The sequence below is a fragment of the Gymnodraco acuticeps genome, unplaced genomic scaffold, assembly GCF_902827175.1.
Source record: "Gymnodraco acuticeps unplaced genomic scaffold, fGymAcu1.1, whole genome shotgun sequence".
NCBI lineage: Eukaryota > Metazoa > Chordata > Actinopteri > Perciformes > Bathydraconidae > Gymnodraco > Gymnodraco acuticeps.
In genome coordinates, this window is record NW_022989892.1 from 159,071 (window position 1) to 181,228 (window position 22,158).

The window sequence follows — 22,158 nt, forward strand, 5'->3', positions numbered from 1 at the left end:
TGACAATTTGACTGATAAATATTACATTTTATAACTATCAGAAATACAGTTTCCAACATCAAATAACACATGTATTTGTATGTACATGGCATTAATGTGCAAATTAATGTTTTCAAGGTAAAGCCCTGGATGCCATATTTAAATATTCCTCTGTAGTGCCATATCCTTTAATGTTTGAATGCAAGGCAGCGTTTTCTACAGAAAAAACCAACAAAACCAGAAGAACAATGTTGCCTTTGTAAGTCACTTTTATTTAGTGAAACAGCATCCTTGTTTCTTCCAGGCAATAATTCCGATTAGCAGCGGTGAGTTCCAGATAAGCTGCATTTGAATCAGAGTGCACAGCGGGAATAAAAGCAATAGTTTTGCTCTCGTTTCTACAGAGAGTGCAAATGCTCCAGCGTAACCTTTCATATCTGCGGGAAGTGAGCTCCCAAAACATTTAAATTGAAAGCGTATTGCACCGCATCCACATAACAAGAGCAGGCCACTTGACAATGTACAAAATGTGAGCGAGACAAAAGAAAAAAGGGAAATAATATCTTCTTTTTTTTTCTTTCAACCCACCTCTCTCTGCGTCAGCTTCTGCTTGTCGATCTGCTTGACCTTGGGGCTGTTGGCCAGCAGGTGGCGTAGTTTGACGTAGCTCTTCCACAGCTTCTGGTACCTGACAGAGAGCAGAGAGGGAGGCGTCAGGCTCGCAGGAGTCCATCTCCCCCCCATTCTCACAACGCATCAATATTTCATCTGCAGCTTGCCCGACATTAAACATCATTTAACAGTTGCGTGCGGCCGGTATTGCAATTACTGCTTTTTTTGTGTGTAGGAAGTGGACAGAGAAGAGTCTGTGTTTCAAATGTGCACTGTTTGAACTGCAAGGAGAGGTCCACGCACAAAGACAGACTAATGAAATGCTCTTCACCTTATTTTATTTTCTCTCGTAAAAACCTGTAAGTCATGAAACATACGAGTGGCCCCGACGCGTCTCGTAACCTCCTAATTCTCATTTTCTATAAAAACCCCATTGTCTTTGCACTCATTTGCATCTGAAAGGACCCAGGGAGTTATCGGCAAGGTGACATGTAGCCATCATACTAACCACCTAACCCCCCCCTTCCCTCTCTTTTCAATCAGACCTCCTGATTGATGCACTGAGGGCCGAGTGTGACCGTTCTGCTCCCATTCAGGAGACTTTCTCCTCATTTACCCAGAGTTATTCAATTATGATTGGTGGGATGGAGGGGTGAGGTGCCAGGGGTTTGGGGGATAGGATGGTGCATTGACAGAGAGAAAGGTATAGACAGGAGAGAGAGGGAAGGGAGCAAGCAAAGGAGGGAAGTGGGGGTGTACCGTGGAATAGAAGAATTATAGAGCTTTAATGGTGGGGACTTCATTAGAGACTGAGACGAGGGAATGAGACGGCTTTACCGCCCCGATTATCAGCTCACCACCACCTCCGCACCGAGGAAGACGGAGCGGGCGAGAGACAGAGGGGAAGTGAGACAGAGAGAGAGAGACAGAGACAGAGACAGAGACAGAGAGAGAGAGAGAGAGAGAGAGAGAGAGAGAGAGAGAGAGAGAGAGAGAGAGAGACAGACAGAGAGAGAGACAGAGACAGAGACAGAGAGAGAGAGACAGAGAGAGAGAGACAGAGACAGAGACAGAGAGAGAGAGAGAGAGAGAGAGAGAGAGAGAGAGAGAGAGAGAGAGAGAGAGAGACAGACAGAGAGAGAGAGAGAGAGAGAGAGAGAGAGAGAGAGAGAGACAGAGAAAGAGAGTCTCCCCAGCCTGGGAGGCCCCCTCGTCCCCAATCCGCTCCAATGACCTTTCCGTAGATCTGCTGTGTGCTCTCAGGGTAGCTGCGCCGCCGCTCTTTGCACATGCTTGCATTAGCATATGCTGCTTCTTCCTTTTCTGCCCCCCTACTTCCCTGATCCTCTGTTCTGTGTCCTATCTCGAGTCCTTTTCAGGAATAGTATCTGTAGCATGGCAGGCGTCATCTATCCGCTGGCTTTTAAGCGCTTTAACACAGGTATCTGTTACGTGAACGCGCAGACATTTCTCTACTTAAACAAGCCCTGACTTTTGCAGACAGAACAAATCTAAATCTATATTTGGCGTCTGATGGACAAGAAAGGTGAAGACAAAGAAATAACTGAAAACTAGGGATACATTTTTAAATAGTTTTGAAGTATTTATGGCCGTTTGGACGCTCATCACCTGCTTCTTGCTAGACTTTCTTGAGAAATATACAAACGATGTTCTGACTCTTGTTGTTCGCTACTCAAAAAGGTGACGAGCAGAATGAAGTGCGAAAGTTTGGAATGGTCCATTCTTTTACGCACAGCAGAGAAAACCGGAAGATAATTTAGTTTTCCTCCTGAAGTGGACTCACGCAGTTGTTTTCTACTCCTGAAGTGTGTACAATCATGAGGAAAATAGAGAACAACCATTTTGAAAATCACATAAATACAACTTTAACAAGCTACTAGAGTTTAAGACGAAGAAAAACGTTGCACAGCACTCAGGAAATTAACTACTTCACTGTCTGCAGAGTGCTGATGCGGGAACAAAATAAGTATGTTAATTATGTGCTCAACTTCATGGCTGAGAGAGGAGAGACCCTGCCACTCTGAAGGAATATGTGTTTTCATGTGAGAGAAAGTAGAACTTGTGTTATGGTGCGTGTTACAGGAATGTAGCTTGCCATTACTTTAACAGAAAGAGACTTATTCAATTAGGCTGACATATTAAACTGACATTGCCTTCCTTTCCTTTTCCCTCCCTCTATGTTTCTCTCTTCCCTGTCTTGCTGGAGTTATCTGTCCTGTTCTTTTCTTTACATTGCCTGACCTCAGACCTGTCATCAGCCTTGCCTCAGCTGTCATGATGGAGCTGGAGATGCTCGAGTAGCGGCCAGTGAGAAGGGGGGAGGAAGACAACACAGCTCCTTCAGTCTCCCGAGTTAATATATGCTTCTGCTGTGGCCCAGAGCTTCCTCTCTGTGCCGCCGCCGCCGCAATCAACACCGACTCCTGCCCTCGCTACACGCATCATTAGCAGTTGTAGGAAATCCTTTTCCACTGGTCGCTTACTACTCGTTTCTGCATCAGCTAATGATGTCCCAGACCGTCCATACATTTGTCGTCGTCTGCCGGCTTTGAGAAGTTTGACATGGCAGCAGGGTGCACAGGGATGAGTGAGCTCGGTGGACACGCAGCTAAAATGTAAGCGGCGGGGGAGAGCGGACATTAGTCGCAAACTAGTTCTGCCTAAATGGATTTCCTAACGACCAGCCTCTTGTTTGTGTCTTCATCAGCTCCTCTTCCTGATTGCCACTGAACATCCGAGTTGAAAAAGAAAAGACACAGGTTTAAATTTAGACTGAGAGCCGGCAGACCGAGTTGTGTTCAGACTTTTGATTGGCGCTTGACGCATTGTTGCCGCATCGTCTCTGAACACCTCGGGGACCGCGGCTCAGATGATCTAATACTCTGCTTTTGTTAATTATGCAGCAGCAAAGTACAGTATTCCCTGCTGCAGCCCTGCGGCGTGTGGCATTACTATTCACCAGACGGCGGCTCCCACGGCGGAGCCCGGGACGGCGCATGTGAAAATGTCACGCCACTCGTTTTGCTCGTCCTTCTACTCCCTGTATTTCCATCTATCCATCTCTTCGACATGCGACACTCTTGACGTGCGTCACGAGATATTACCTTACAGTGTCCGGGGAGAACGACAGTGAATAAGAGGCAGAGGGAAGGAGAGAGATGATATGCAGCAGGTGGGAGATCTGCATTCATCTAGAGGTAGAGGTAGGGGTGTGTGTGTGTGTGTGTGTGTGTGTGTGTGTGTGTGTGTGTGTGTGTGTGTGTGTGTGTGTGTGTGTGTGTGTGTGTTCTTACTGAGGGTCCCCGGCGTAGCTGAGCTGAGCAGGCCGGATCCCAAAATGCACGATGACGGGGAAGGTGATGACGTCCGGGTTGAACTGCTCCCTGTCCAGTTGGTCGATGCGCACCGAGCTCGGTTTCTAGGGTGAAACAAATCAGAACCAACATGTGAATATAGCTACAAGGCAGCCATCAGTTAATTATAAGAAGCTGATACAGGAAATAACAAATATTCAACGCCCCACGGGTCGTATATCGCAGGAAAGCAATGAGACGAGGCCTGGATTCTGCTCGTAGCTGTGGTAAAGTGATGTCAGGGGTGGCGAGCTAACTTCACATATCAGGGAAGAGATTGACAAGCAACATGTCCTCAGCCGGCTCCCAATTCACAGTTAGCCTGTCAGGCGTTTTGCGAGATCAGAGAACGGGGGTTGTAGCATAAGGCGCGATGAGCTGTGCGACAGATGGCTCGAGGCGCTGCTCACCTTGACATTAGCGCAGACTCGTCACGCGGCACGCATACAAACTTTGATTTGAGAGCCAGCCATCTTTGATTTGGCTTTTAGAAAGACTTCAACAGGTTTGATTGGCTTTGATGGAAGGGCTTGACGATTTCCCGGGTAATACACAGTACATCCTCATTTATATATCAAGGCCAAAGAGCATTGGTGATTCTTTAGTAATAATACACTAAAGCTGTTTGAAGGTCGATGACATTGGGCTCATTTAAAGAAATGATTACTTGTCACTTTGACATTAAAGTTGAGGAGAGTGTGAACATGTATAGAGTTGGGTCACCGAGCTCGGAAATTGCATTCTATTGATTGTAAAGCACAAACTGTGGTGTTGTTTATTTTGTTATTCTGAACTTTCAAGCAGAATAACCTCGACACCTTTGAGGTTTATGATTATTATGAGATGGAAGAATGTTTGTACAAGGAAAGTCCTTCTAAGATAAAAATGTAGGCTTAAAAACATCTCTCTGACATTACTGACTGAATAAATAAATGTTTTTAAGAGGCTATTATGGTTTTCAGGGGTTGCCTTTTCCTGTAGTGTGTGGGTTTGTGTGCATGTAAATGGTCTGCCATGGCTGAACTTCCAAAGCTCCTTCCAGAGGGAGTTTCTCTAACCATAAAATGGACAATCAAAAAGGACTATTTAAACAATCTAGGGAAGATGGCCACTGATGACCAAAGTTATTTTTCCACCACACAAGGCAAGTCTCTATATGTGACCTTTTTAAACGACTTTGTTTGACTGACTAATCTTCAACATTAGTCTGGGGATGGAAGACTATTATCCTCCCACCTATCTGGAAACCCGACCGCAACAATTCAGTCCTGCCAGGAAGAGCAGTTGACTCAATAACTCACCCACGCCAAAGGTTATACAATCATATCCACTGTTCATATGCAACGCTTTAGCTAGCAATGACATCTTCACCTTTTCCCCAGACACAATTACTGCACATCCTTTTAAAATATGGGCCAGACAAGAAGGTTAACCAACTTCATCGTGACATAAAAGCTATGGCCCGAATAATGTTGGTGACAGCAAACGCCCTTGGGGGGGATAATAGGTGGGGTTGCTCATGTCACAGGCAAACAGGAACAGCCTTAGTCCTGCAGTGTCGGGGTTGGGCGGGGGGCGACGATTGCCCTTGAAAGAGCAGACAAGGCAACCTCCTGTCGTAACAGTGGGGCCGGGGCCTCACCATGCCGGGGTTGGTGACGATCATGCCCTTGCACTCCTCCGCATATTTCTGCCACGCCAGCTCCTCCCACTGCAGCATGTCTGCAATCTCCTCCTCGGGGACCAGAGGCTTGCTGCTGCGGAGCAGGTAGAGCAACACCTGATGCATGGACAGCACCTCCTTCCCTCCATCTGAGATCATTTAGAAGCAGACAGAGGAATACATTCATGAAGCATAAACACCACCAACAAGGTATGCAGATCACCAGAGATTCCAAGTTAATTAAAAAAAGGGCCCCAATCTTAGAGCTTGTGGAATTATACATTATTTTTGTTTCATAGGGTTCCACGCACTGCCTTCTTTCGCTGGCTCAAATTCAAGTCTGATGTTAGGAGAAAATCTTTGTTTTTATACAAGCATCTCACCCAGCCTCACCTCTGCCAACTCTCGAGTTTGTGAGCCAAGATTACATACTGTGAAAAATGTCCCCGTGCATCGCAATTGCATAGTTCAGGAAATGCACAGGTAAACAGAGGCTCTGATGCAAGGTCGGGAGTCATACAATACGTGAAGGAACATAATGAGACACGGGGATAGAATAGCAAAACGCTATGGCAAAAAGAAATGAGCACAACTGCATGGGGAGAGACAGCCAGGCGCAAGCATGCAATCTAGCAGGTCAAATGGAGTGAGTTTAATAGATACTCATGCAAAATTGATTGACCTGCATTTACGAGCGTTCACATGGACAGACACCCAAAATGCAGGCGGCCTCTCCCTCCTGCAAATGCATTAAGGAAAAACAAATGTATACCCACACTCAATGCAACTTTCAAACACAGCATCATCATGCTCTCACTGCAACTCCTCTCACGCTCTCTCCTTACAGATCAATTCAGAAACATTGCATTGGACGCATTGTAAAAAGAGGCAGATAAGTGTTTCTAGCGGACTAAATCGGGGGAGCTGGGAGAGAAATTGTTTTTTGATGGAAAGGAGGTAGGTTGCACGGCTGTCATAACAAACACTGTTGAGATATCATAGAGCACCAGCACCATCATGTGTATCGCAGATGAACACCATGCAGCTTCACAGCAGCGCCACGCGGCAGGTCCAGACCACAGATCAGATATCATCAGCGGCACATGCAGAAGGGTTGGGGGGGGGGAAGCATTACTGGACACTCTTTTTGTTTTCTGAAGCACGTTTTGATTCGATCCGCCACTGGCCACCAGAGGGAGACAGACTTACAAAGCAAAGGTAAGTGGTACAGGTTTGTGGTAGGTTGTTGAGAGCCTCACCTGGTAGGAACCGGACAAAGCGGGGCATGAAATGGAACCGTTGGCATCCAGCGACCTCAAAGTCCGGACCTGGAGGAGAGAGCAGAGGCTTTTTTATAGTTTATTTAAATATTTAAATATTTAAATATTTAAACCTGACTCTTGAAAAGTTAATTGTCAAATTATAAATCACCACATTGTTGCTAAAAGCATCATAATTATAAACCAGAATTCAACATCAATGCACTTTCTTAATCTCAAATGTTGTGTGACTGTAAAATAAAAGGGCCTTTACTTGAAATGGGATTATGGTTGATAGTCGAGGTCATATTCATATTATTATTGGAGCTGCAAATTGTATGCGATTAGTTTTAATCAACAATTGAAGCAATCTGCACATATTTTGCTACTCTTTGCAAATGGAATAAGATAAGATAGTACTTTATTGATCCCAATTTGGGAAATGTGTGTTGCAGCAGTATCAAAGACCAGTATCTTGTCCAAGGACACTCCAACAAGCTAATGATCTTCCTATTGTGTCCCGATGCCTTTTAGTAAATTGTTTGGTGTTTGTCCGTACAGTGTTAACCAGGCGTTTCTGAAACGTTCCTTATTTTCTATATTGAAAATAGTTCACCAAAGTTGCAAGTGTGTCTTATTCTTTCTGTTTTTTGTATTTATTCACTGACCCTTTATCTTATCATGGGAATGAACCAAAATGTGACCTCAGTATACCCTCACACTCTTATTTTCCTGCAAACGTTCAAATCCCTTTTTGGGAATCTTACCTGTCAGGTTCCAGTCATATAGCTCGAGAACGTCCTGGAACAAGTAGGAGGCAAACAGCTCCAGGCCTCGGACACAGTAGTTCTGGCCACAGGGGAAGGAAGGCAGTGTTATGTGGGCCCGCAGTAGAAGCAAAAAAAAGCATACTGCCATAAAGAGTATTAATGTAGAGATGACTGATAAGTAAATCCAGTTCTTTAACTTTATCACATAAGCCAGCGTATCGATGTAATCAACCCCGGCAGGTTTAAAAGAATCTCTTCTCCCTCTTCTCGGAGGATTAGCACCTTGACTCAGGTGTGAGGGTTACGTGTGGCTCAGCTGTGCTCAGACTCAGCCGTTTGAGATGAAAACAAAAAGGGGTGAGAAAGAGCCGCGAGATAAAGCGGGGTTTTACTGACCTCCGGTGTCATCTCCTCTATGAAGTGAATGGTGTAATCTATGTTGAAGCGGATCACACGGCACAATGGGATCTGTGATGATGAAAGGGACAGAGGACGAGAAGAAGAAAGGACGGGCCCGCTCATTAACATGGCGTTAGACAGAGGTTACAGCTTTAAGGAAACTCATTAAAACCTCATCCCTGCCACCGAGCTCAGCTAAAATGACAGTCACAACCATAAGAATTAGTGTTTAGAAACCAGCCTGTAAACATGCACAAGTTCAGTCAATTTAAAAACCAAGAATCACATGCCTCCACACAGATCAGCGGGCACCTGACTCTTGAAAATGAAGTAACTGAAATCTCTCTAAATGGATAAGCCTGCTCCTCTGTGTTTAATCTCCATAGCTACACAGCCTTTGTTGTCAGTGGGGTCCATTTTAAGAGATTAACCTGCGAGCCACATTCATTCTCGCCCATCCCGGCGGCTAACTAGCGGGGGGCTAATATCAGCACGCTCCGAGGTCCCTAATCCCCACGCTGCCACGAAGCGTTTACCCCAGCTTTTAACAAGGGCTGCTTAAATTATCCAGTTCAAATCATGCCTAATCCTCAGGGCTCTTTACAAGCTAGACGGATATTGACCAAGTGCTTTATTATTCAAACGTGCAGGGGTAGTACACGCGCGCAGACAGTGACGGACACAGGCGCGCATGTTTATCTAAGGGAGAGATATTCACACTTTGAACACACTTTCAAGAAATAGGGTGCCCTCTCGATTTCTCTTCCTTTAAAGTCCCTCCTTAGAATAAAAGTCAGGCGTAGAGCTCAAGTGTCTAACGGAAGAGAGGCTTCTTTTAAGTCACGACCCCTCTAATGTTTGAGAGGACTCTGAGACAAGGTCAGCGTAGTGAGAGAGGAGCTCCGTGTCCGGGCCACAAAGAAGTCCGCCAAAAGCCAAAAGCCGATTTCAAGTTATTTTTGAAGGGAGTGGAACTAAAAGAGGAGGGGTTTTCTCACTCAAATGCTGACCTAACCTGCCTTAAACTGAGAGTTCACCCCATCATCTCAATATTGAGTTTCTTTTTAGTACTGTATATCAATTGTTTTGGATGTAACTGTCGATTGTTGCAGATTTTAGCCTTACATATGTTTGGTGTATCTCCAATATAATGGAACTAGATTATAAAAAAACAGTACATTTTGCACGTGCTTCTTATTCATGATTACAATAGAGAAAACAGTATTTGGACTCCATCTATTTCTATATATCCAGCTAGTTGCTCAAAGGGCCAAAAATATACTCGCAAAGCTCCAGAGCAATGTGTCTTTCCAGATATAATGGAATCATTCTACTGTACACTGATGAATCTTTTGTACTGTAACATTATTTGCTTAATGCCTGCACCATGCACAAATCAAAGACAGCTTACGTTAGTGAGAGGTGTGTGAGAGTAAACGGAGAAGCCTTCGAACAGATACTCGTGGTCATCGTACTCGATCACTGTCGGCCTGTCAGTCTGAAACAGAAAACAGTAAACAGTGAGACCACTCAAACACAGAGCAGCTTATGCAGAGTGAATATATACACTGCTATGACACTGAATGAAAATGTATTAAACCTAATACACAATCATAATACTGCGATAAAATAGCAGCTAAAGTATGCGGAAAAATACTGTGGGGAAATAATGATTGAAAGGAAGAAAATTCACATTTTATCATATAATGTTGTTCACTCAAGAAACTTCTGGTCTCACTTTTAGGGTCTTGACAAAATAGACTTACCAGGAAGTTGGTGGGAGGAGACACGGTGATCCTGTAGTGGAACAGTTTCCCAGAGTTGTTGTTCATTGGACGACAATGTTTCACTTGCTGAAAAAGACACACCAGAAACTGACGTTAAGTTATAGTCTTTAACAGCACAACGTAAGAACAAGAAAAGGGCCAGATACACATCTAATAGATACAAATTATGTTTGGAGAAAAGAAACAGATTTTGGTCACATATCCCAGAATTTGTAACACCCCAAACGTACAAGCCGTATTTTTTATGACTATCCCTTAAGAAACGTTTAGTCGATTAATAGTCAAAGAACTTCACTTAATTACCCAGTTAATGTTAACAAATAATAACATATTTAATTAAAGTATGTTTCCAGTATTAAAACATCACAACAGACCAAATACTAATTGTGTTAACATAGATCTAACTCGTAAAAATCATTGACATGCTCTTAATGAACACAGTCACATTTCCAATACACTGCATGAACCCATAAAAACAAATTAATTGACTAACGATGCCCCGGTCAGCCAAGTCCGTAACAAGTAATTAGTCAGCTAATGGATGAACAAGGGGACGAGCTCTGTTCTTTTTTACACCCCACCACGTACTTTAAGTTATTAAATGACCTTCAAGCTACGCCTGTTAAAGTTGCCGGTGAAAATAAATCTGCTATATTGAACATTAACAAGCATTTCTCTGAAGGTTATTGTAAAGGAATATTTTAGTCTTGTTAAAGTATATAGAGTTTAGTGACTTGTCCTCGGGAATCTGTTTAATGGTTAAAGTGTATTCCTGCCTGTAATGTGATCCATAGCTTCTCAGGAAGACACAGGTCAAGAGGTCATCTGATGTCTTGTGGGGGGAGAAGCTTGGCTCATGTGGGTTTGCAATGCAACGAGTCTTTGTCTCGACATCTGGCATGCATTAAAGGAAAACCCGCGTGTTTTAGGGCCCTCCTCTTCTAAGGTATAGATGGGTTCTTGGCGCTTTTGTCTTCAGAGTTGGCTGGTATCTTATATGAGAACTGTAGTATACTGTGATCTCTCCGGCCGTACGAATTCTCAATAAATATCAGTGTATTGACAGGCGAATCCAGTTTCCCTCATTTCATGATTGGCTCAACATTGCTGCAAAGAAGTTTTTACTTCACAGTTATGTTAATACCTCCATGAAAAATACTTCTGGACAAATAAAGGATAATGCATTCATTAAGTAAAAAAAATATATATATCCACCTTAATGGAAGATACTACAGTTGATTAGGGAAACATTTGAACTGTTTTAACGCTCTACATCCACAGTAATAGAAAACAGTACACAACACTTGATTACTCATGTAAAATATGATGTTTTACAAGTTTGTGAAGTTGAATGTGAATTGATGGAAACATTGGATTGAACCTGGTTCAAAATGACTTCCCATTTGTCGAAGTATTGGAGAAGAAGTGTTTTTACAGAGAGAATTTTGTATATCTCTTTGCCTTATTATACATAAGTCAGAAAATATTCTCGAAAATCTATTTTCGCCATGTTTTTTGCAATAAAAATGTTCTATATATCAGGCTATGAATGATATATGAACAAAACCCTCCATAGAAACCTTCGGAATATAGATAGAAATTGAACTGGAAGGTTTGGTGGATGAAAGTTCTGCTGGATTGGAGATTTCTAGCTTTAAGTATAAGGAATGAAAACTCATTTTAGAAAATAAGCTTTAAAAAATATGTATTGCAAGATTCCTACATATAGCTTGACAATATAAGTGAATAGGGAAACACGTTGTCCCTATAAATCTTCCCTAGTTGATAAAATACATAACTTTTCATGTCATTAAATAGGCAAAGTGTAGTCAAATACAATTCTTAATGTGTATTTTGGACTTAAAGGAGTCCAAAATAGAAAAGTGCATATTTTAGCCTTAGTGTTTTGCTTTAAATGTAAAAAAGGTGTTATATCACACCTATGATAAATACAGGGAACATAAAATAGCTTTGACATTTTCAGTTGTTTTTTCTTTGCTTGAACGTGTTAGATTGTTCATTTGAAGTTGGGTCTATGTGGGAGTTTTGGTTCATAAACCGAGCAAAGCGAGAAAGCAGAAATCTCAGCGGCTGGCAAATAAATCGATGAGCAATTGGTATAGATCAACTCCGCTGTCGAGTTCTCACACTGATGTACATGTAATATCATCATTTGGTTCTTTGGGATGATGAAATCCCACTTACTGTCCCTATAAATGCAATGGGAAATGGTCAATGTACAGAGAATACATTTAAAATGACTAGAATAATGTCCTTGGCCCTCTGTGGCACCACTTCAAGGTTATGAAAGGGGATTTATTCACGGCGTGTCATACCTCCTCCCCCGGGTAGATGCTGTGGCGGATCCCTGTACGTCTGGCCTTGGCACTGCACTTACACAGGGGACCATCATTCATCTGGACAGGGAGAAAATACGTAAATCAGACACAAGCGCTCCGGCTACTTGCCATGTATAACAGCAGGTCTGCAGGTCACTGTACAGCTCTAAGCGCTTCACATTCATTTCTCCACTGGAGTTTAACGTTAGCCTGTGTCATTTATTGTGCAATTACCAACACCTAAACAACAGTTTGACATTCATTCTTTAAAAAGGGAGAACTAAATATTCAATTATCTTTTTTTAATATACGATTTGGCTTCATGTGGCTGTACAATTTGAAAAAAAAAAAGTTTGGATTATTATGACTCAAGAAAATAAATATGATTATGGTTGGATTTTTAACAGGATCTAAACCAAACAAATGTGTTTTTATTCGAGTGTGTAAAATACCATTTGTAGGCTGGGGTTATCTCTGCAGCTCCACAATATTGTATTCAAACATATATTTTGCCTTTAACAAATATTGTGCTCCCTGGGGTTTTAATATAGTACTAGTCAATATTGCTATTTCGTTAATTGTGCAGTATCTAGGTCACAGATTGACTGGCAGCCAAATTGCTTTTACAAGGAAATAAGTGCATCCTTCCATTATGTGATATATTTAAACGACGGCACACATGTTGCATTTGAGGATAAAATCAAAGTTTTGTTTGCTGTTGTTTGCTTTTGGGAAAGAACGTTTTTTCTATTTCGTGAAGTGTGTTCATTTATTTGTGTTGTGTTGACTGTGGCAGAGCAGCTGCTTCAAGTAGAGGCAGTATTAGATGTTCCAAAGCCATGTTTATTCGGATTACTGTTATTATCTTCTGCCATCTACTGTTATCTGTTCACTGTGTGAAAACTCATGTATGTTTGATGTGAAGAACAAAGGCAGGGTTCAGAGACCTAAAGGCATATTCATTTTAATCATAACGCTACTTAGAATGTAATGAAGATCTATTTTGTCAGTAAACTGAATCTAACATCAATGATCCGGTCCTGTTCTCCACCTTTAATACTTTGCGAGACCTGTATTGGATTACAGAAGAATGGAAATGAAAGTAGAATATGAACGGTAAGCGCCAGAGGGTGGGACCGACCTGGCCGGGGTCGTTGTACCACAGCTCGTCGTGCAGCCGGTCAGGGTGAGCCTTTTTCCTCTTGATCTCAGCGATGACATCAAAAACATCTGAGTCAGAGCTGCTGGAGCAGGTGCTTCCCTCCCCGTCTGACTCGCAGTCTGACTCACTGCTGCTGTCTTCTGCAAGCAAAGTGCAAAAGGCGCTTTAAATCGCTGCAACGTCACAGGGCTGACAGCGGATACATAATACGATGAGCCGCAGCGCGCTCACTGTTTAAGCTCCCCGGCTCAGCTGTGCCCTCAGAAAGTATTAAACATAAAATCTCCGTAAAGCAATCTGTCAAAAATGTTTTTCAAATGGTGCACTTTGCTGACTCTTAGAGGAATAATTATCCACACAAAGCAAGTTCAATCATAATACGTGTGTAACTAGGGAAGATATTACACCATTAACATACAGTCATTTAGATGAGCCCCATATAAACACCTATAGTGAGACATAATTACTTATTATCATTAAATAACTTGAATGTTCCACATATGTAGCTTAGAGTGATTAACCAATCACTATGTTGGATTCATTGGTAGAAGATTCCACTTTATTATAATTACTCCTTACAAGCTACATGCAGACTTGGATGAGATTCAGTAGCACATTTGCCCAATGCTGACATCTGGAAATCATGTTTTCTAGATTTCTCTCCTAAAAAAATAACAAAAATAAGATTTATAATCACTATTCATTGGAATAGTTTGTGCTCCCTAGTTAAGCAGTCTTCAATCCTTATCAGCATTTTGACTCGAGCACTCGATTGTGAAGTCAGCGCCCCGAGCATGGTGTTTAGCAAAGGAGATCCTCCGGAACAACATTTCTATTATTGCAGCTCTGAGAGAGACGGATCAGGCCGACAGCCCCGCAGATAACATCATAAACGCTGAACTTAATCTCTGCCTCAGCCTAATGCACTGCCGAGGAGACAGCGCGCTTTTGTGCATATCAATTACAAAAGATTGCCAACAGATGTGTTAACTGTTTGCGCATTGTTGTTTTCCACTTACCCAGAACATACATGCTTACAGGAGAAGGACAGCTTTAGGAATAAATCGATGACTGCTATTGCTTCCTAACTTTCTTTGCACAGTGCAGAATTAGAGCTCAACTTACCATTGATAACTTTAAAGCATTATCATCAATGACCCCGTCATTTTCGCTTTCCAAAATAGGTCTGATATAATCCAGTCCTCATGTCACTCCTGCTAATCACATCTGTTCGTTGTTTTAGCGAGCTAGCTAGCCATTGGTGTTTTATTGTGTGCCCCTCTTCTTGGTTTATTTGTGTTTTTACATTTAATAGGACCTGAGGACCTCTTTTTGTTCTGGAATGACAATAAAATATCCTTATCCCGATAACATTAACATAGCTCAATTAATGAAAGACTTGAAAATGCAAAGCACACTTATTTAGATCAAGCTAATACATCATTTGGTTATTGTCTAATTTCTTCTCCTTTTTTTAAAGTCCAGCATTGTTAAAACAACCTGTTGATAATGTGCTTTTTTTGTCTTAAATACATTGAAATTACATTACCACTTGGATTATAATGTACATTTATACTTATCACAAATTGTACCCAACTAGTTTTGCAGGTCTGCCCACCTGGGTCTTCGTCCGGCTTGGTCTTGGGGGGGTCCCACATGGGCCGGACAGCCTTCGCCCTCTCCTGCCTCTTCCCCAGCTCCTCCTCGAAGCGCTCGTACAGATCCCGCAGCTTACTGGTGCCCACCACAGTGGAGTCCCCCTGAACACGTGCAAATAAAATAAATACATTTGTTCATTGTTTTTAAATGTTACATAAAGCAAATGAACCTAAAAGCTACCTCAGTCTGGGGCTGCAGTCGAATAGTCCAAAAATACTATCGTCTATTCCTTGACCTCTGTGTGAAACGTCACAGGGGTTAAGGAATAGTGGATAGGAGAATTCAAAAGGATTTAGGAGAAGAGACTAAGGTGCTTAGAGAATCCGACTGCACTTTCACTATCCGATGTATTTATGATGAGCCAGCGGACGTCATGAACATGGATGCTTAAAGGTCCCATGTCATGCTTTTCCGGTTATCACCCGTCCCCTTGTTTGTTATGTAGGTTTTTCTGCATGTAAACGGTCTGCAGAGTCACAAACCCTCAAAGTACACCCTGTAGCGAGTAAAACTCTAACACAGAAAATACCTGTCTATGCTGCCCCAGAACGCCTCGTTGGACATTTTTATTTTCCAGTGACGTGCCCATATCCTGGTCCAAATGGATCTCCTCTCACACACTCACACACACACTCACCCTTGTCTTTTCTCAGCCGCGGAGTTTCGCCGGCATACACACTCACTCAGCCTTATCTTTTCTCAGCCGCGCCTCTGTGGATCTCCACTCACAGTCCGCCACACACTCACGTGTAGGACAGAGAGTGAATACACATACTATACAGAGATGCTGTATGAGAAACCAATGTGATTTTGGGACATTGAACAATGTAAATATATTCTAGTCGACCTCAGCAATGGAATTATGATCAGTAGAAATGGCCATGACACGGGACCTTTAATAAGAACGGCGGACGCATCTAGAGACTTTGCACCGCGCTCTGATGCGGTTGTTTTATGCTTTATGAACGTGGACAACAGAGAAACAGATTCTTCATGAATGAAGTTGGAATTGAAATAAAAAAGGAAAGTGAAATGTATGCTCGTCACCCTCTCCCTCCGGTCCACATTAATACAAATAATCCCAATACGTATGATTGTATGAAAAGATCTTAAAATAAATACAGATGTATTTATTATAAACGTTAGTCCTTAACATCTATCACTGTGTTTATCACCATTAAACATGTTTTAAAAGTTGAACAAACCCCACACAGCTCAGGGAAGACTGTGAAATGTTGACTTTATTTGATCATTTCAGTAAAAACTAACGTTCATATTTCTCTTTTTGATTATAATACTGATGAACGTTCAAAACAAAGTACTTTGGCAACTTACCACATACATTTTAAAAAGCTTAATAAGCACCGTAACTTTAATGATATCATTTCTCGGTCATAATCGGTTGTTTCCGTGAACGGCCGAAAGGCATGGTGGGGCAGCATTTTCTCCTCTCCTTTCATAAAGGAAGGTCCAGTGGTTCCTAAGCTAAAGGAGGTTATAAAAGAAGTTTCAAACCTCGTTCATATCATCTAGAGCAGGGGTTCCCAACCTTTTTTCCCAAGAGCCCCCCCAAATGACTCCTGTGGGAAGTTGTGCCCCCCCCTCCCCTCACAACAGCGGTAATTAAAGTTTAAAAGTCTCAAAATGCTACAACTACTGTCACAAACTGAATGAATGTGAAGTATTTTGTTAAAGGAGGATGAAAGCGTAATCAAGGAGCACTGGTGGAGTGACTTTGATGGTTATTGGACTCAGGATTCATTCATTTGGATTCCCGCTGTATGAAGAAATAAAAGGACGGCGCGGAAGTGGAAACAATTCACAAAGGGATTAAACTGTTTAAAACACATGCTCAAAGTAAGCCGGATTTTGCCGATGTGTTTATGTGGATTCAAAAGTCGTAAATAATCTACAAAATGGAGGAGACCGATCTGATCGGAGCAACTGTGAAACCGGCATGGACTATGACTATGTTTTAAAAATGCGCTTATCCAGAAAAGCCTGATTTGGACACTTTACGGGCAGAAGAAACATTTATATTTATATTAAAGAAAGATCATGTATTGCGTTACAATTATATGTAAAAAAATAAAAAAAAAAGTCTAAATGTGATATTTGGTCTCAAATCATCTGAGGCCTGGCGCCCCCCCTGCGATCTTTCCCCCCAGGTTGGGAACCACTGATCTAGAGAATTCGAACGGCTCTTATCATGGCTGCCACTGAAGTACTTCCGGGTCATTTCACTGCGTTAGGAAGGTTCCTGAGAGAAACTGACAATTCGACTGCAGCCCAGCTTTTTTAAACATGGCTTTCTTTATTTTGTGCACACCAAGAGTCTCTCTTTACTGGATTCAACTTTTCTATGGGACAAAGGTTAGTAATATGAAGTCATTCCATCCTGTGTGTTAGTGAGTAATAATGATTGATTTTGCAGGCTAAGTAATATGTTTTAAATATATACCCCACAGAAAAGATGTCTATTGATTTCCTAGACAATGATTTTACCAAATAAAGTTACATTTCATCTGCTGCTGTGATCTGCCCTCATTTTGCTGAACCTTAAATCTGATTCAAAACCCTTTTGGCTAATCTACAGTAACTCCCACAGGCAGTGTCCTCTCTATCAGCGCAGAAAAGACATATACTTTCACTCTGGTTTTATTGAAAGACAGGTCAGGACTCTTGGGCGGAAGGTGTAATTTGTGGCAAATAAAAAGAAACTGATGACAGCATGAAGCAAGCACCCAGAGACTCCTGCTAAAGGTCAGTCTTAGAGAAGAAAAAGGAGTCGGCACTATCCCACAGATCCAAAGACGTGAAGAAAAGTGTTTCAGAATGAAGGTGGTGATTTGCAAATGATGACTGAGCCGTCTTTTGTGCACTGGATATTAACTGAACGGCTGAAAAAGATACCGTGTCTGAGAACAGCCAATTCAAATCTTCAACACCACCTTCAAAGACAAAATAGTAAAATTGCAGACTGAAGATTCGTGAGGATTACTTTTTCCAGTCATGTGGATAAAGATCAGTTTTAATGGGAAACAAATGAAAGTTAGTTATTCTCCGGTTTAACCTGCAGGCAAGAACTTTTCTATGGCTTTTGAAAATTCCTGCCTAAGGGCATAAACACCGTTTAAAAAAACAATTAGATACTAAGCACAGGGCATAGGATCATTAATTAAGACTTAAATGCCAACAGTACCACTTGGTCCATGGGGTCATTGGAGTAGTAGTTCTCAGCGTGTGTGCAGCGGATCCAGGCAGGTTTCAGCTGCGCGTCTTCTACTTTCTCGTCCTCTCCCTTCTCTTTCTCCTTCTCCTTCTCTCTCTCTCTGTCTCTGTCCCGCTCCTTCTCTCGCTCTCGCTCCCTGTCAGCGAACGTCTCCTCGGATTCTCGGCTCCTGACAGACGAGTAGCTGCGCTCTCTGCTCGGGCCGGACGAGCTCTCTGACCTTCTGTCCCTCTCGTCTTCCCAGCGACCGCGCTTACGGTCTCTGCTCGTGGAACGACTACAAAGCACAGATAAGTTAAAAGAAAAACAATTATTGCAATCAGCCAGGAGGTTATGAACACTGGTTATCATGTGACCAAAGGACCAACAAGTTTAGGGGACTCTTGAGGCAGCTGTAATTGCTAAATGAATACCAAGTACAGACTGTTGAGAGCTTGTGAAATAAACCCACAATGTGCAATTGTACTGGTACTAAAATCACTTTTTGTAAAACAACACAACTTTAAAAAATGTCCCAGAACTTTTTATTTTAAGGTTGCAATACTAATAATATGCTAATAATATGCTATCTATATCACTTACTTATACTTACATTGCTGCTGCTAATTATTTAGCCATGGTTGTGTACTTATTTTTCTTTATTCATATTTTATTACCATTTATTACCATTTATTTTATTTGTTATTATTGCCTGCCATTTTTTTTAACCTTCCATGCCACGTTTGCCGTAACACCGTTAATTTCCCCGCTTCTGGAATAATAAAGGAATGCTGATTCTGATGAATGTGAGACAAGGTGAAAGCAACAAAACTGATTTTATATGCGGAATTCAAATTACTACTAGTTTCTGGTTGATTTAATAGCTAAAGTTACACAAGAGGAAAGATATTTAAAAGATGTAAACTTTTACTCAGCAGTAAGCAGAGTTTTGGTGGAAATGTGAGATTCACATCAGTTCTTAATGGACAGCGTGTGTACCTTCTAGGCCTCTTCCTGTGCCGGTCAGGCGACTGGGACCTCCGACTCTCTCTGTGACGGTACCTCTCCCTGAGAACAAACACACACATGGCTGTGAGATCAAATCATTTCACACATTGATCCCATAGGAGAGCTACTGCTATGCAAGTACCTGCTGCGATCCCTGCCCCTGTGTGCGGGCGAGGCGTGCCCTCTGTCGTACTCAGGCCTGTGCCGCCCCGCCTCCGGCCTGCCGCGCCTGTCTGGACTCCTCACGCGCTCCTTCCTCTCTGCAGGGAATTCCATTTTAGGCCTGTCACCATGGTAGCCGAAGCCCTTCTGCCTGTGCTCCTCCTGGCGATACCCTCTCTCTGGAGACCTCCTGTTGTCCATGGGCTTCTCATACTTGTACTGCTGCCCCTGCCTGAAGCTTTGCTCTGGTTTGAACGAATTGGGGCTCTGATTGTAGCCGGGGCTAAATGCAGGAGGAGGGAAAGGGGGGTGAGGAGGATGGGGAGGGTAGTTCATGGAGTATGGAGGGTGGTAGCCCATAGATTGAGAAGCTATAGGAGGTGGCATGGATTGGTGAGCTAATGGTGGTGGGGGCACAGGAGGCATCATGTAAGGGTGGTAGGCATTCTGAGCAGAACCTGATGTGGGACCACCTGTGGAGCTGGGGAGGGGAGGAGGGGGAAAGTTAGGCGGGGGTTCAGGGAAGCCCTGCCGGAGAGGGGGCTTGGGGAAAGGTGGGCGCACCGGGCACTGGTTGAGAGAATTAGGGGGGTGGGACTGTGCTGGTGGAGGATACTGCATGAAGTCAGAGTGTTGAGGCATGTAGCCGCTGTTTCCATGGTAGCTTGAGCCAGGAGGGGCCTGAGGGTCGTAGTGGTACGGGGGAACAGGAGGCTGGGGTGGGGGGGCCCTCATGTTGGTGGGATGGTAGTTTTGAGCGGCGCCTTGTTGACATGGGGGCCCCCTGGGACTCCCCCGATCCTGGTGGAAAGACATAACTGTGGAAACACAAAATAATCAACTTACATACCGGAAATAAACTAACAACCCAGATCAAATATTACTTAACACTTTAACTCTTAACTGCATGACACAGGGGGACATGTTTTTGTAGCCTGTGTACCAAATCCTTACTGAGACAACAATAGTTTGCAAACTGGTGTTGAAGTCAGTTTCCCCTACAACAGTTGTTTCCCATTGATGCCCCTTCAGTGGTTGGGGTTGGGCCCATTTAGATTAACATTAGTTTATGATTTATGGTGTTGGAAATGAATTCATAGCTGATATGTAGGTAAACAAAACGTTATGGGAATAGTCTTAGCAGCAACAGTGCATGAACCTTAATAACAGAAATGAGAGACATGATATTTAATATTTTCAAAAACATTATGGTGTGATATTGTTGATAAGCATAACAAAATGACGCAATGAATTGGTTCGTAGTTTACTGTAGCCATCACACTTTGCCATAAGCAGCAGCTGAATACCGTTGAATTAATTGTTTGCACTCATGCAGCTGTGTTAGCTGTGCAGCAACATTAGCTAGCTAGCGGTGGCTACAGATGCTATTTTCGAAAACACGCTGACTACTGACTAAATGTTACCGTTAAAACTAAAGTGTTCCGTATGTATAACAGCAGCAGCCAATTGTAGGTTAAAGATATCGTTCTAATGTTGTGAGTTCAAGTCACACCTGGCTAACGTTACCCGAGAGGAACATGTCAGCCAATTAGCAAGGCTACTAGCACGCCATGACAAGGATACAAGTTTGATACATTACCTTCAAAAAGATACGGAGCGCTAGCAAGAGAAGCGTATCATTCCCTCTTTACTTCTCGTGAAAAAAATCCAACAGTCACACTGGCGTAAATTGTCTTAAAAAGGGCTTTTAATATTAAGCTAATAACCTTATCTGTTGGGTACCTCAATTTCTAAGGGACCGTGTTTCTAGTAGGAATGCTTACGGAGAGGGACCGTGAGTAGACCAATTATATTCGGCGACTTCGTCATTGTCCAATGAAATACCTGCACCACTGCAGCGCCTAAACAAACCATTGTAATGTTGCTAAAATAACACAACGTGGTTTTGTTTATTATTTAGACGTTCATACTGATATTTCATAAAATATTACTGTGTTATATATATTTGCTGTTTGTCAAATCTATTTTCTTTTCAAAAATGTACAGAAACAACAACAAAGTAAACTGTCCCTGCATGGCAAACAACAGCTCCATTACACGAATATAAAGGATCTGTTTATTTTAACTTTAAGGATTCTTAAAATATGAGTACTTTTTCGTTAATCATTTGAAAGAATTAAGAATAATGATATATGCTTACTTTTTATTCTGGCAGCTGTGTGTGTAAAACCGTTACTGTGCACGTCTACCATGTGTCCACTAGATGGCAGCAAAGTGGTTTGTAAATAAAAGGCAAGACAGTGAATTTGCACATTTGCAATATTACCATGGAAACAACTCTCACATCAATTTCGACTCTTAGTGAGGCAGAGGACGGACCATTCAACTAAAATATTATATTTACTTACCTAAGGCTAACTTTAACCCTAAACTCTTACAGGATTATTTACTATTACAATTTGACCTCAATCTATCCTCCTCTGCATTATCCTGACCAGGGAAACTATAGGCCTACTGTGTAAGACCTCTGCTCAGCATTGATCTGACCCCGCCTCAGGAGCTGTCAGTCTGAATAGGTTGTACAGTAATGCTGATGTGCCCCCTGCTATGACGTTATGAATTGTAGTAGATGAATCAGTGCGGAGGAGCAGGGTAAAGTGCTGTAGCCCACGCAGATTGCTTGGAGACATTATTTTTCAGACCACCTGGAGATTCAGTGGGAGAAAAGAAAAACACTTAGACTGCTAGAAACAACAGGTGGACATAAGTAGTGGACACACTTGTTCACACTTTTTACTTTTGGATTGAAGCTG

General features: G+C 42.4%; 1 protein-coding gene across 2 annotated transcripts in view; it reads right to left on the reverse strand.

Annotated features, from left to right (window-relative positions):
* The window catches only part of drosha (drosha ribonuclease III), a 78,686-nt gene extending 57,522 nt beyond the window's left edge, over window positions 1–21,164 (reverse strand). The window contains exons 1-15 of one of the 2 annotated variants that reach the window (XM_034203126.1): window positions 20,985–21,164; window positions 19,365–20,202; window positions 19,214–19,282; window positions 18,206–18,512; window positions 14,963–15,104; window positions 13,324–13,484; window positions 12,180–12,260; window positions 9,823–9,909; window positions 9,468–9,554; window positions 8,054–8,125; window positions 7,655–7,736; window positions 6,888–6,956; window positions 5,608–5,777; window positions 3,906–4,030; window positions 568–667 (exon numbers count right to left, since the gene is read on the reverse strand). In XM_034203126.1, the coding sequence (XP_034059017.1) occupies window positions 568–667; window positions 3,906–4,030; window positions 5,608–5,777; window positions 6,888–6,956; window positions 7,655–7,736; window positions 8,054–8,125; window positions 9,468–9,554; window positions 9,823–9,909; window positions 12,180–12,260; window positions 13,324–13,484; window positions 14,963–15,104; window positions 18,206–18,512; window positions 19,214–19,282; window positions 19,365–20,200 (2,388 nt within the window). In that variant the 5' untranslated portion in view covers window positions 20,201–20,202; window positions 20,985–21,164. Of the gene's footprint in view, window positions 1–567; window positions 668–3,905; window positions 4,031–5,607; window positions 5,778–6,887; window positions 6,957–7,654; window positions 7,737–8,053; window positions 8,126–9,467; window positions 9,555–9,822; window positions 9,910–12,179; window positions 12,261–13,323; window positions 13,485–14,941; window positions 15,105–18,205; window positions 18,513–19,213; window positions 19,283–19,364; window positions 20,203–20,984 lie in introns of both variants that reach the window. The other variant, XM_034203120.1, reaches the window with a different exon arrangement.
* Between the last annotated feature and the right edge of the window lie 994 nt (window positions 21,165–22,158).